The sequence below is a fragment of the Mchenga conophoros genome, linkage group LG17, assembly GCF_057382185.1.
Source record: "Mchenga conophoros isolate Kocher_MC1m ecotype Shallow Benthic linkage group LG17, M_conophoros_male_GT1.1, whole genome shotgun sequence".
NCBI classification, from domain to species: Eukaryota; Metazoa; Chordata; class Actinopteri; order Cichliformes; family Cichlidae; genus Mchenga; species Mchenga conophoros.
In genome coordinates this window covers 39,432,668-39,447,060 of record NC_140542.1, presented here as the reverse complement: position 1 = coordinate 39,447,060, position 14,393 = coordinate 39,432,668, and the positions used below count along the sequence as shown (strand labels likewise).

Sequence of the window (14,393 nt, the reverse complement as noted above, 5' to 3'; positions counted from 1 at the left end):
GATTGGAATGAGGTTTATGTAAATGACGCCAATGCTGCATACGAGTCATTCTTAAATACTTATTTGGTTTTGTATGAAAATCACTGTCCACTGGTATTATATAAGCAAAAGAAAACTACTGGTAAACCATGGATAACAAAAGGACTAGAAAATGCATGTACAAAGAAAAATAACCTGTATAGAGATGATATAAAACTTAGAACAAAGCCTGCTGAAATATAAAGTTGATAAAAATAAGTTGGTATTAATTATGAGAGAGGCTAAGGAAGAGTATTATAATAAATTATTTTACAAAACCAAAAATAATATTAAGGGTACGTGGAATATCTTAAAAAAACTTATTGGGTAATAAATATACATCTTTAAATTTACCTACTTACTTTAATAAGAAAAATAAGGTCGCACGTGATATGAATGAAGTGTTGAATGAATTTATTTATTTTTTGTAAATATTGGGCCTAACCTGGCAAACTTAATTAGAAAACAGGATGATTCAGAATGGAGAGCAGAGTGGTACAGTCTGTGTTTTTAGAGGAAATCACTGAAAAGGAAATCATAGCTATTGTAGCAGAATCTAAAAACGACATCCACTGACTGTGATGGGCGAGACGTGGTCATCGTAAAAAAGACCTTGGATTGTATAATCAAACCTCTCTGTTATATTTTTAATCTCATTTTATGCGGGTGTATTTCCTGACCGAATGAAAGTGGCAAAAGTTATCCCTCTTTATAAATCAGGAGACAGACAGTTTTAATAATTACAGACCAGTATCGTTGCTATCACAGTTTTCTAAAGTGCTTGAAAAACTCTTTGCACAAAGATTTGATAGTTTCATTGAAAAACATCAGCTGTTAAGTGAAAGTCAGTAGGGCTTTCGACGGAACAGATCAACAGCAGAAGTATTAATGGAAACTATTGAAGACGTTTCATCAGCAACACATCATAATAAATATACTGTAGGGGTCTTCATTGATTTAAAAAAAGCTTTTGACTCTGCAACACTACATCTTGATTTCTAAGTTAAGAACTTATGATGTGAGAGGAATAGTGTTGATCTGGTTAAGCAGCTATTTAGATAATAGGTTTCAGTATGTGCAGTGTTTAGCCGACTCATCTGATGGAATGAAAAGAGACTGTGGGGTCCCTCAAGGTTCTGTTTTAGGACCAAAACCTTTTAATTTCTATATAAACAAAATTTGTGATGTGTCAGAAATGTTACACTTTGTTTTGTTCGCAGACGATACAAATTTCTATTGTTCTGGAGAAAACTTGAAAGAATTGGTTAAAATTATGGTTATTGAAATAAAAAAATAAAACAATGATTTGATGTAATGGTATTCGGAAACCGTGTAAAGGAGGAAGCGATGGTATTATCTATAGAGGGAGTGATAATTGAAAGAGTGACAGAAATCTGTTTTCTGGGTGTAATGGTGGACGAGTTACCATGGAAACCTCATATTGAACATGTTAAAAAGTTGGCTAAAAGTATTTATATCCTGGGTAATGTTAGATATATTAGATTACAAGACAATGAGAATAATATATTTTTCATTGTTTCTACCTTATCTGAGCTGTTGTGTTGAAGTATGGGGGAATACATACGTGACTAATATGAAACCATTATATTTATTACAGAAGCTTCGAGTTATGCATAATGTTAAATATGAAGAACACACTAATAGTTTGTTTATAAAATCAAAATGATTAAAATTACAGACATTAATTATTATGTTTAAGGCAAAAAATAAAACCTTAAGTTACAAAGTTTATTTGTATTGTGCGGCAGAAGGAAGTTTTATTTTAAGCATCAGTTTGTCGAACCACACAAAGGCAAATGTGTCCAACAGTCACAGGCATAAGAACAAATGTTTCTCCATTTAAAATCTGCTATAAGGATAAAATGATAAAGCAATATGAAGAAGTTGAAAATAACAGAATTTAATTGTTGAAAAAATGATCCTTTTAGTTTGAGATTTAGTGGTGTTGCTCATTGTTGAGTATATTGTTCTGTTTGTTTTGTTATGTGCAGAATATTGTCAGAGTGTAATTTTGGTTGCCTACTTGTATTGTCACAGACATCACAGGCAGGTGTCAGTAAGAATTTCTTCTTCTTCCTTTTCATGCATGGAAACAGTGTGACTTTAACTGAAAGGAAGGTTGTGTATGGGAAATGAATTATTGCTGTACCATGTGTGAAATAAATAAATAAATGTTGAAGCATCGCTGTGACATTTAAAATAGCCGTGCTTTTTATTTTTGGTGCAGATTTTCAGCCTGAAAACAAACGGTTCATCTGTTCGGTCTCATTCCAGTCAGACGGGCTCACGGTGTATTTTCTGTGCGCAGGTGGCCGTGGTCAGCGCGTTTGCTCAGACTTTGAGACGATACACCAGTTTGAACCACTTGGCCCAGGCGGCGCGTGCCGTCCTCCAGAACACCTCCCAGATCAACCAGATGCTCTCTGACCTCAACAGGGTGGACTTTGCCAACGTCCAGGTGAGCGGAAAACCTCACATCGAAAAGACAAATATTTGCGTTGCACACGGGAAGGGAATGTGTCGACACCGTGTTTGGGGTTTTGTTGCTGAATGTGGCGTGTTTGTTGTGTCTAACAGGAGCAGGCGTCGTGGGTGTGTCAGTGCGACGAAAGTGTGGTTCAGCGTCTGGAGCAGGACTTTAAGGTCACCCTGCAGCAGCAGAGCTCTCTGGACCAGTGGGCCACCTGGCTGGATAACGTGGTCTCTCAGGTTCTGAAGCCTCACCAGGGCAGCCCCAGTTTCCCCAAAGCTGCACGCCAGTTCCTGCTCAAATGGTCTTTCTACAGGTCGGTGTGGTTGACTCGTCTCCGTTCACACTTCCAGTATAAGCCGCCGACTGCGTGGTGTTTTTAGAAACGTTCTTTAGCTTGTAAAGCTCCCTGTAGCTCCTTGACGTGACATCTTTCCTTCTCTTGTAGCTCCATGGTGATCAGAGATCTGACTCTGCGCAGTGCAGCCAGCTTCGGCTCCTTCCACCTTATTCGCCTTCTTTACGACGAGTACATGTTTTACCTGGTGGAGCACCGCGTGGCTCAGGCCACTGGAGAAACTCCTATTGCTGTCATGGGAGAGGTGAGAGTGTTTAAAGAGCGAGGAAGGAATAGTTTAAGTTATGCAGCGACTGACAGTTTCTCATCTAAATTACAGTTCAGTGACCTGACCTCTATGATGCCTTCACTCATGGAAAAAGGTTCATCTTCATTTTTCATTTGATACAATTCAGTTTAAGTCCAGATGAACAGCATCAACCTTCTGGGTGCTGTTAGGAATGCATTTCACTGTATTGTAGTTTTACTGGTCACTGCTTTCACACTGACAGTCGCCGTGTGCGTCTCTGCAGATGCGTCTTTCTCAGATGAGATGAGTGATTTGGGCAGCGACGCCGATGCATCCAGAGGACCGACTGAACCGGCCGTGAAGAGAGAGAGGATCGAAATGAGCCACCCTCTGCAGGAGATGTGAGTCTGGTGTGAACGGGGTCAGACTGAGAGCCACACCGACCAGCATCTCACTCGTTTGTTTTTGTTTTTTTTAGGCCTTTCGGGTCGCCGCTCTTGGCCCCTGGGCCGAGCATCCTCCTGCAGTCAGTGTGTGCAATGTACATAGACAAGAGTGTAGCAATGTCAGCTCTCCCCTCACTAGCATTTATAAATACGAGAAGCTCATGGGTTGTTTCTTTTTACGCCACTCTGCAACAGGTCTGAGCATCTTTGTTTTTGCAGCAACTGTCAATGAGTGTGTGCAGTACTTTTCCTTTTTTACTGGATGTGTGGTGTTGGTGATTCATCCTCCCTCTTTTTGTTTTTAAGACTAACTAGCTGTGCCATAGTGTCATTTGAGTGCCTTAGATTGCTAACTTTGAGATGTCTGTCCCTCAGCTGTGCCTCTACCGCAGTATGAATGTATCGTCTCCAAACCTCAAACATTCGAAGCACCTTTAACAGTGATTATGTGTAGGTGTGCTCTCCTCGTTGCCTTTGCCGCAGCTCGTAGCGAACGCTGGGCAGGCGGGGGGGGGTAATAACAAGAACATGCAACCTGTAGACCCAAAGGACCTTTCTCCTCAGTTGCTCCCACCGGCCGAGCCTCCGCTCCGGCTCCGTGTGTCAGGCAGGACCTCGTAATGTCGCAGTAGTCGGTAAGGCAGGAAGCTCCTGCTGTTAGCTTGGCTGTGTAACACGTTGACCCGTTTACCTCAGTAGATTTCTATGCTGTGCCTCATTTGGCTCACGCGATGAGGCAACTATTTAAAAAACAAAAAATGAAAGTAAAAAATGAAAAGTAGCCACTGTTTCGTGTCCCTCACCCGGTTCTTTTATAAAATGTAAATAGTTCTCCTCGTTCCTCCTCACGGTTTGAGTGTCGCGACGGCTCTGTGGCAGTTTACTCAGCTGCCACGCAGTCAGAACAAATCCACAGTAATCAGCTTTACGGAGACGGGACGTTAACCCCTGAACTGGAATCTGGACTCGCTCATTTCAAGACGAATCAAACGCCTCGAAACCAAAAACGATCTCGTGGGCGTCCCAGCCGACGCGCACTCCCCGAATCCTTTGACCTCACGCTGTTACCGAGTTCAAGTCTTACGTTTTGTTTGAAATAGAAAAATCCAGTGCGTTATTTGGGGAATTAATCCATAAATTATATATATATCTATCTTTCTATGATGTAGACAGTGTGTGCTTCGTGGCCTTTGGTCTTTGCCTAATCTTTGTTCATGCTGTTACCTGGTTGGTCACATTGTATCAGAAAGAAATGCTTTGATGTGTAACGGATTAGACTGGCGTGTGTGATGAATCTGTATCCAATCTCAACTGTTCAATGTAATGAAATTTAATTATTACTGCAGCGCTGAAGCTCTCCGTAAGCTATTAAACTGACGTAAGGAAAAAAACTATAAAATCTATTTATATGGACTAATCTGATTTAATGGAGTTTTGTGTTGAAATTGGTTCTTTTTTTTCCCTCCTCGTTTCCCTCAGAGGATTTTGTTGTAGCAATGGGAATCTTTGAATTTGAGTTTAAGGCTTTTTGTAACTTGTGCCTGTCACAGTAATTTGCCTTAAAGTGCTTTGGGAAGAATAATTTCTATGTGTACTTTGTAATGTTTTGTAAGGCTGTTTTAGATTTTTTGACGGAGGATTATTTTTTATTGAACTAGGTTCTTACAAGTATACTGAACCCTTATTTTTGTGTATTTTTAAACCTGTTCTTGACTACACTTTAACTAGCTTAAGGACAGATGACGGTCTGTAATAAACTGCATAGTTCAGCTGTATTTTGTACCTGGTCACAGTGTAATAAATCGATGTAAACCAAAAAACCAAACGTTCCAGCACTTCTTTTATTTTTATCAAATCTCATCACAAACATCAGATTTACAAACAAGTTTTTTTTATAAGGTTTTGTACAAGATGTTTGCTCATAACTGACTCGATGCTGTAGAGATTTCATGGACAGTAAAGTTTTATTTTATTCACACTTTTCTCTAATTCAAGAAAAGTCATCAACAGCATATCTCAGTCTGCAGTCTTTTGACACAAAGGCGTACAGAACAACACGGACACAGATTTAATAGGAAAAAGTTTTCTTCCTGGACGAGGAGGACAGCTGAACGTACGACGGCACACGGGATAAATTAGAGAAAAGAATTGGTCCGAGAGCAGCAGGACACTGACGGGAGGAAGCGAGTTCCTCGACTCAGGCGCTGAAAGTGCAAAGTTCTCTGAACCTTCAGCGATCCCCGTTCAGAAACCTGACGGTCCTTTAGTTTGATTCACAAGGAGCAGCCCGCCATGTACTTCCCTGTCAGAGACATGAACATAAATGAATAATCAGAAGGCAGAAAGGAAGCCACACATGCAAAATGTTTAGATTAAGAAATCAAACTATTGAGGGGAAAAGAAAAAAAAGAATAGATCCTATTTTGTTATGCTATCCATAAACACAAAGTGGACTCGAACTGGAGCTTCTCTATGATATCAGTCTCTTAATCAAGCATGGAGCTGGAGCCAGAAATCACCCGGCTTAGCACCAAGTGTTAGCCTAACTCTAGAGATTGCTAAAAATGATGTTGTTATCAGTATAAAGACTAAGTGTAAAAGCGTACAGCTGCTGTTGGCAGCCATCGTGCTAAACTGAGCTGCTTTCGATTTAAAGTATGAGAACGGCGTTAGAAAGGAAATGCTTAACTGTCCTGCACCTGTATATCATCGGCCACAAAATAATATCAAAATGACAGGAATACTAATACTCGCATTATTTCCATTACAGATAAAAAGAAAATCTTAAAAATAAGTTGAATGGTTCTCAGGTCAGTGCTGGGGGCTTTAAACACAAAGACATTCCTCTGAAAACAGCTGGACTGGACTGAAAGTGAAGGGGCTAAACAGCCAACGTCCATGGAGGTTTAAAAAAATTACAACAAAGTCTGTCTCCTTGAAGCAAAATATAAAGAAGAGTGTTTAACGACTAACACAGCACTGTAAAGTGTGTAAAATAAGATGAAATGCCACCACCTCCGGTTTTATTAGTAAAAAGAAACCTCGTGAGTGTGTTCAGAGTCACCTGTGGCGAATCTCTTCTTGACCAGCGACATGCGGTAGCGACTGCCCACCAACTCCACGTCCATGCCCGACAGCGAGGCCCCAGAGCCCACAAACTGAACAGCCAGGCTGGGTGGAGGGCCGCGAGGGACCTCCAGGCACTGCCAGCTGGCACACAGAGTCCCCGAGCCTGGAATCACATCAACACACGGCAGTGATAAAGAGCAGGAAAGACCTGACCCTTTGAAGTCGGTGACTCTCAAGGTCCGTTTACCTCACTGAGACACACACACACATTCTCGTTTTGCTATCTTAGTGAGGACATCTAATTGACATGTTTTCCCTGACAAGGAAAAATGAAGTCGAATCCTAACCTAACTGTAGTAGTAAACCTCCAATTATTGGTCCTCACAAAGATGTCTGAACAGGACGCACACACACACACACGCTTTGAGTTCAGGTGAAGAGCAGAATCATTTTGGGGCATCTGTCAGATATAAAGTACAAAGAAGGGGCGGAGTTTCTTAAAACACGACACCTAAATGTTTACATTTGTTTTCCATGTAACAAAAGAAGCCTCATTTATAAATGAAAAACGTGGTTTTACAAAGAAGAGGGAAAACACCAAAGAAGCCTGGAAGTTGAAAGTAGCCATGGAGCTCCAGAGTTTCGCTGACATCTCCTCATATCCACACGAGATCCACATTCAGCCGCTCAGATGTCTGCTTCGTTTGTGCCGAGCCTCTGGAAACGGGGGGACTGTTACCAGAGCTAAGGAGCAGTTAAGCGGCTCACCTGTTTGACTCGCAAACAAACGAATAAGCGAGAGTCGCAGAGGTGTGCGCGTTCACGTATGACGAAGCGTTCGAAGACGTACAAGAAGAAATGCTAGTTGAGCAACACCTGTTTATAAGACAGTCGGTGAAGCTAACTGATGACAGACTGTCAGGCAGCATTTATGCAAAGCTGCACTTTTACAATTGAACTCGTAAAGAAACAAAAAGGATTCGAAGGAGCAGGAAGGAGTTAAAGCAGCCTTTCAGTGCTTTGTCACCACCTCGCACAACTTTAACTATCAATGCTTTGTCCTGTGAAGTTTCCTTATCGGTGTCTGTGAAGCCCTTTGCTTCACATAGAGGTAATAATATATGATTAGAAGAATTAGGTACGCGACACAGAGGAGAGCTGTGGGTGTCGGGTACAAAGACGCACACGGGTGAAGAAAACCTTCAGCTTAAATGACTTAAATGTTCGACTTTCCCAGCTGAAATTAGAGCCGCCTCTCATTGTGTACCATTAATGTCATGCAATCAGTCGGCTCAGTATTCAGAAGCAGCTTCGCTCTCATTTTGTTCATCTCCACCAGACGGAGAAGCTGCCACGCACACCTCCGGGAGGAGGACACGGATGTTTGTGAAGTCACCGAGAGCAACGACTGTCAGTGATGCAGAGAGGAGAAAACGAATCGGTTAATGGTGTCGAGCATCAACTAATCGAGGTTTCTTGGTTTGATGGGGGTTAAAAACAGAGACGAAGGAAAGGTCAGAGCCCTGACCTTTGCTGTGGTTGGTCGGGGAAAGGTTGGGCAGTTTCCAGAGCAGCCGGCGTTCATCGGCGTTCCTGCGGAGGCAGAAAAAAGTCAGTGAGGCCAAAAACACTCTGAACCTCCAACCTTTAAACATCCTCCAAATGTCTCGGGTTATCGACCTCAGCCAGCCTATTAAACATCTTTAATACAGAAGACAACGACGATAACCGTTAATCTGGACGATGGATTTGGCGCCACCTGTGGCTGCAGCCTGTAAAAGCAAATGTGGTTTAATATCAAAGGTCACAGAAGTTAAACCAGAAGTTGGCAGATGACTGCACTCTGACGCTTTTGAGCCACTTTATCAGATTTTCTGCTGCTGTCTGCAAACAGCCTGAACAGTGAGACTCTTGGTAATTTTACTGAGAGGATTACATGTTATTTATGTAATGAACACATTTTGAACTCTTAAAGAAATATAACCAAAGGAAAGACGCCCAGCTGAACTAAAATGATCCAGCAAACAAAAACTGCTGTGAGTCGCCACCCTTATGTCTCCTTTGGGCTTTTGGAGCCTTGACCTGACTTTTAAAAAAATAACTGGGGAAAAAAGCTCGAAGCTGCTGAAAGAGGAAAAATAGATATTTGCAAAATTCTGCCTAAATATGTATTTTACCTGGTTACTGTGTGTGGCGGGGCGTGGTCTGCAATCACGCCTCGCCGCCTTTACGTCTGTGCTCTCTATGCTGTTGTGTTGGTGTGTCGGGCTGTGAGCTGCAAAGCTACAGCCGGCTGTGTGCGAACAGCAGCCGTGTGTGAAAAGTGGTCAATAAAGAGGCATGAAGCGTGTTCATGCAAACATCGTCGGGTCTGCCGTGGTATGTTTACAACGGGACTTCTGCTCCTGAACCTCTGCACACAGCGTCTGCAGGTCGGGGCTTTCATCTTTACGCAGGACTGTAAGCTGTCGTCTGTGAGGCGTGAGCGGCGTTTGTTTTTAACATAGTTCACGGTGGAGCTGCTGACATAATGTGGATCAGAAGATCCATAATTGGCCTACCTGGGGTCGAAAGTCTCGATAAATGCACGGCGTTTCGGGGGGTACACCGGCTTTCGCCAGTGTGACGCTTATTTTGAGCGATCAAAAAATAATAGAATATAATTTTATTTTTATATTTCAAAAATCACAATAATCTTCCAATTTAGAACTACAAGTTAAAAAAGAACTAACATAAATAAAATACACTAAAGATAATTACTTAAAAAAAAACTAATTTATTTTCCCAAACCACGCGGCGCCGCACTAAAAGGTCTAAAGAGCCGCAGGTTGCCGACCCCTGCCCTCGGACCTGCCGTCCACATATGTGGACATCACATTTTGGGTTGTTTAGACCAAATTCTGCTCTACAACAGCCTGACATCTACTTACGAGGACATAGTGCCACTGTTCTATCGACAGTTTAAACAAATATCCTCATAAGTGGCGCTCAAGCAAAAAAATAATTCTTTGTTTTTACGTTCATCATGTTCAGGTCTTAATGAGTTAATGAGGAAAATATGCTTTAATTGAGAAGCTGCAGTAGAAGCACAAGAAAGGAACATGCTGACATTATGGGGCTGTGCCTGACAATATTAGGATAATCCTGCACCTGTGTCACTGCACGGTATTTCAAAATCCCAGAAAATTTCAGAATCCATTGAAACCACTTTAAGTCATCTATAGATTGTATGGTTTGTGCGGAGTTGTCAGAAAAATGCTTGAGAGATGAAAAGTAGAACATCAGAGTGCATCATGCAAACTCCACACAGAGGAGCACTTCCTGTGAGGAGACAAAGACTATCGCTGCACCACGGCGGCGTCCTGATAATAAAATGACTAAAAACACAGAATAAACCATGATGTGTCACATTCGATACAAAAAGTGACTCGACATTAACAGGAAATATGGAGAGACTGGGTACAACTCCTAATGAAGCTCCGCCATTATTTCATTGGAGCGTAAGCCGGACGACGTTAAACTGACCTCCTGCCACGCTGAAGCAGTGGGAACGTTTAAGATTCGGCATCAACCACAATCATTCTTAGTTAGATACCAACCAGCCTACTGTTACAAAACCTGAATGCAGAACTATGAAACCTTAAAGACGGAGTCGCGTTACAGGACATGATCGTGTTGAGGGCCTAAAACAGCAGCACAGCGATGAGATTAAAAACAAAATCCATTTAAGAGGATTTCAGGGCTTTTCATGAGTAAATGTGTAACTCAGGACATTTTATGCATCCAGAGTCCTCCAGACATTTCTGTTTTCCTTCTTGTAGGGAGATCCAGCAGTAGTAGTGAAGTCTGCTAACCATGCACATATCTTTACCCATGATGCATAGTTCCCATACATTTATTACTTATAGCAGCTCTCAGGAAGTGTATATGCAGCATCTTTTCACTGTCCTGTCTTCAAACAGTCACAGGGCTACAGTGTGACTGAGCATCACCAGCATCATCGTATTGTTGGTGGTTGGTACTGCTCCAGCCTGCAGCACCAACCACTGAGCATCAGCGGTGCTGCAGGAGACCGCGAGCAGCAGCAGCAAGTTCCCACAGGAACTCTGAGGACGTCTCCTGGGCTCCGACTCGCCTCTGCTTCCTCTGCAAATCGATGAGAAGCACGAGTCCCGCCTCTAATCACGTTCTCCTTCAGCCAGGGCATCACAGAGCGCGTCCTTCCTGGCTGCATCACCGCGTGCTACGGAGGCTTCACAACCTCCTTCTCAAAGACCCGTAAACGTAGAACCTCGCCGCCCTCCCTCGTGGACAACATTTTCAACATTCGCCTCGCCCCCGCCACCCTTCATGCTCCATTTTCAGCCTCCGGAGCCTTTGGGGAGGAGGTACCGAAGCATTCGGGCAAGACTGCTGAACAGCTTCATCCACCAGACTGTCAGAAGACTGAGCTCTGACCTCCCCCCCTCTGACTGTAGCACGCTCTCACACAAGTTACTGCTGCTTTACTGCAACCACGTGCACCTCTGTCATACCTGCTGCATCTCACAAGCTGCTCTATTTATGTCATTATTTGGATGTCAACGTTTCGCTCTTTCTTTGTCTCCCTTGGGAGAAATTTGCTTTGGACGGAGGGGTCACACCGCTCCCTATAATCACACCGACACTGTCGTTCTGTGGCCTTCATGAGGCGTTCTGGATGTTAAAGTAGAACAAAATTAGGATAAATTAAAATACGCCAAAGAAGTCACGTCTGCTCACCAGGAGGCGGGCGGCTGGCACTGCAGGTCTGTGGCAGTGTGGTCCAACGGCAGCAGCACCTGGACGGCAGTGAGTTGGGTGGAGGGCGCGGTGGCGGGGCAGCAGTGGTAATCCAGGGAGACCCTGGTCACCGTGCCGCTCCGCTGACACTCGGCTGAGAGCAAAAGAGGCGCCCGACCCGGGTCCTGAGAAGACACCTGAGAAAACGAGGCAAAGTTATTTTCTGGGTGTCACGGAGAAGCGGCATCCTCGGTTTCTATCCTGACCTGATACTTGAACAGCCCGACGTTGTAGTACGAAGCCTGCGGGTTGACTTCGGCCTCTCGCTGCAGGTGCAGCTGCAGAGCCTGCATATTGAACCAGAAGTCTCTGGCGTCGGGGTCGCTCTGAGACGGGTCGCTGAGGAGCATCGAAGACAGCGACGATAAAGACACGAGAGCCGAGACTTAAAAAGCAACAAAAAGATGGCTGACCTGTAGAGAAGCTTTTGATTGGGCAGAAAGTGATCGATCTTTGAGATGTTGACCAGTCTGAAGCTGAGCACGGGAACGTTGGGATTGGCAGTGAAAATACGAGTGATGCCTGCTGGGAAGGACATCGTGAGGTCACCTGTGATCTTCACCAGACAGCTGAGGACGGAAGACGAGGCAAGTTAATAAGTAAGCGCACCGTCTGCAGTTAGATAACAAAATGAAGAAATAAAGAGCGCCACGCTGACCGATTGTGCTGTCCACCTTTGAAGTAGGCGTTGATGTATTCAGTAATGGCTGCTGCTACTGGCCACGCCTCCTGTGTGCTGAGCGATATGGGACTGGGGCCTCTGGACAGATGCACTGTAGAGAAACATTGCTCACATCTCTCGCTCTCACTGCGAGGTTTTAACTGACATTTTTAGACGTGCCCGTGTGGCTTACACTGTCTCTGTTGGTGGTCCTGGTGCTGGAAGGGCAGCGGCGAGGCCTGTCCCACCCCGGCAGGGCTCTGAGCTCGGTTCTGACCCCCCCACTCACTGGGACTGGAAGAGGAGGAGGAGGTGAGGGAAGGGCTGGGCTCTGGCAGTGGAGAGGAACACAGGGACCGCGACTGAAACGCACAGCCGGGTCTGAGTTAGTGCTGCTAATGACAGTCTTGCTTCTGACATTGAACGGTTAAGCCGTGACCGATACTCACTCTCTCACAGCCACCGAGTCGACCCGAAGACCTCTTGGCTCGGGTCGCTCTCGCAGGAGCGGCCGTGACGCCTTCGGCTGTGTCCTGTCTGAAGTTATGTTTGGAGCCTTAAAAAAGAAACACACACAAAGTGGATGAAAGCGGATCTAAAGGATGAGACACGCTCAAAACACCACGCTGCCAAAATCTTATTTGCACTGCTTCAACAAAGACTTGCTGAACACGAGTTTGTGTTAAGACGAGCACGAGTGATTGACGAGCTGGAAAAGTGTTTGTTTTTCTCTGGGATGCCGAGAGCTTTGTTTGTTTTGTAGCTCATGTGAGAAAAATTATTTTCACATTTGAATAAATTGCAATCGACTACAATCCCGACAAAAAATATAAGTCAGGCTGAAAAGTTCTAGCTTTGCATATCTTTGGTAAACGTTCACACAAAGCAACAACAAAACTGGCTGGAACCCTATGTTTCATACATAAGGCGCATTAATCAAAACAAAACAGTCAGATAAGTCAAACTTTACTCAGCTCATTCTTCTTGCTTCCTCCACTTCAGTAACATTGATTCATTAATGTTGAATTTTCTGGCAGCTGCTCTATTCCCATGTTGTTGCAGTATATTAATGACTAACCTCGTATTGTGGATGGATTATCTCAGTTGTTCTCCTGACTGATGTTTGGTCCGTTTACAGCATCCTGCCATGCGATTGCATTTGTCCCTAACCATCAGGAACCCTCATGTTAACTTTTATCAAGTGGAAAAAAGTTAGCGTTCATCCTCCAGCTTCACTGTTTATGCTAACATAGCTGTGTCGCTAGCAATCACGTAGCACATCATTATATACCAGCTAGCCCAACTTCAGTAACCCTACAAACGTCACTGCTGTTTAGTTTTCTGTCTTCATTTATGTTGGAAGTGATAGCAGAGCTGTACATTTGAACAGCTGTATAAATGTGGCAGCCTCTGGCGTGCGCACTCACAACAATGGCTGAGCTTAAATGGAGTCATGTGTGGACGTATTTTACCTCCACAAACAGCCGAGGCGTGGTTTGCGATACATGTGGCAAGAAATGTATCGCAAACCTCGTCAAACACCTCAGAGTAAATCATATCACAGAACATGACGAGCGTATGTTAAGATGAACTGAAGAGGAGGACAGGGACAGGTGCTGCTAGGGCGAGACAGACGTCTCTCACGGAGTCCTTTAGTGCTGCAGGCAGGCAAGGTGTTCAAATAGCCACAACTTCAGTTTTTTTATTTCTATATGATGAATTCTACATTGTTAAGCGATAAGAACAAGTAATCTGATGTCCAGTAATCATTATGAAGCTATAATTTATAAGAAATAAAATGTTTTTGTGCAAAGTATCGGTCTCGGATCAGTATCGTCGACTCCACCCTGAATCTTACTTGGAAATCAGTGGTATCGCACATCACTACCTGAAAGAGACGGCCAGGCTCCTGACTCCGACGATCCATCCGACCAAAGTCGGACTAAAACATTTGTGACGGATGTCTGAGCGCCGTGTAGCACGTAAAATCGGTGGAGGTCAGTAAGCACAACCAGAATTCACACATAAGGCGCGCTGTTGATTTTTGAAAAAATTAAAGGAGTTTAAGTGCGCCTTATAGGTATGGTATTTCAAAAAAGGCCCAAGATCAAAAGTACCTGCTGGTTAACTTTGTAGTATTGTCTACTTGGTTAAATGTGTTTTATCTCAGTCCTTCCGCTTAGCGTTTATTTTTCCCTGTTTTAATCAGACGCAGCCACCCTGCAGCCTCTAATGACCAATCAGGAAGGCATAACGTGCTATTAAATAATCAGACTGCATAACCTTCAACGTGAAATAAA

General features: G+C 43.7%; 2 protein-coding genes across 9 annotated transcripts in view; one reads left to right on the top strand and one right to left on the bottom strand.

The window, feature by feature from the left end:
* The window catches only part of rfx2 (regulatory factor X, 2 (influences HLA class II expression)), a 30,948-nt gene extending 25,581 nt beyond the window's left edge, over positions 1-5,367 (top strand). For 4 of the 5 annotated variants that reach the window (XM_085251413.1, XM_085251412.1, XM_085251410.1 and 1 more), the window contains 6 exons: positions 2,348-2,497; positions 2,617-2,825; positions 2,958-3,111; positions 3,187-3,229; positions 3,380-3,497; positions 3,575-5,367. In XM_085251413.1, the coding sequence (XP_085107539.1) occupies positions 2,348-2,497; positions 2,617-2,825; positions 2,958-3,111; positions 3,187-3,229; positions 3,380-3,497; positions 3,575-3,743 (843 nt within the window). In that variant the 3' untranslated portion in view covers positions 3,744-5,367. Of the gene's footprint in view, positions 1-2,347; positions 2,498-2,616; positions 2,826-2,957; positions 3,112-3,186; positions 3,230-3,379 lie in introns of all 5 variants that reach the window. The other variant, XM_085251414.1, reaches the window with a different exon arrangement.
* A 2-nt stretch (positions 5,368-5,369) lies between these two features.
* fcho1 (FCH and mu domain containing endocytic adaptor 1) overlaps positions 5,370-14,393 on the bottom strand; it is a 62,584-nt gene continuing 53,560 nt past the window's right edge. For all 4 annotated transcript variants that reach the window (XM_085251409.1, XM_085251406.1, XM_085251408.1 and 1 more), the window contains 9 exons: positions 12,543-12,649; positions 12,287-12,455; positions 12,091-12,205; positions 11,846-12,001; positions 11,639-11,771; positions 11,373-11,569; positions 8,140-8,204; positions 6,607-6,774; positions 5,370-5,844 (listed from right to left, as the gene is read on the bottom strand). In XM_085251409.1, coding sequence (XP_085107535.1) covers positions 5,816-5,844; positions 6,607-6,774; positions 8,140-8,204; positions 11,373-11,569; positions 11,639-11,771; positions 11,846-12,001; positions 12,091-12,205; positions 12,287-12,455; positions 12,543-12,649 — 1,139 coding nt within the window. In that variant the 3' untranslated portion in view covers positions 5,370-5,815. The remainder of the gene's footprint in view (positions 5,845-6,606; positions 6,775-8,139; positions 8,205-11,372; positions 11,570-11,638; positions 11,772-11,845; positions 12,002-12,090; positions 12,206-12,286; positions 12,456-12,542; positions 12,650-14,393) is intronic.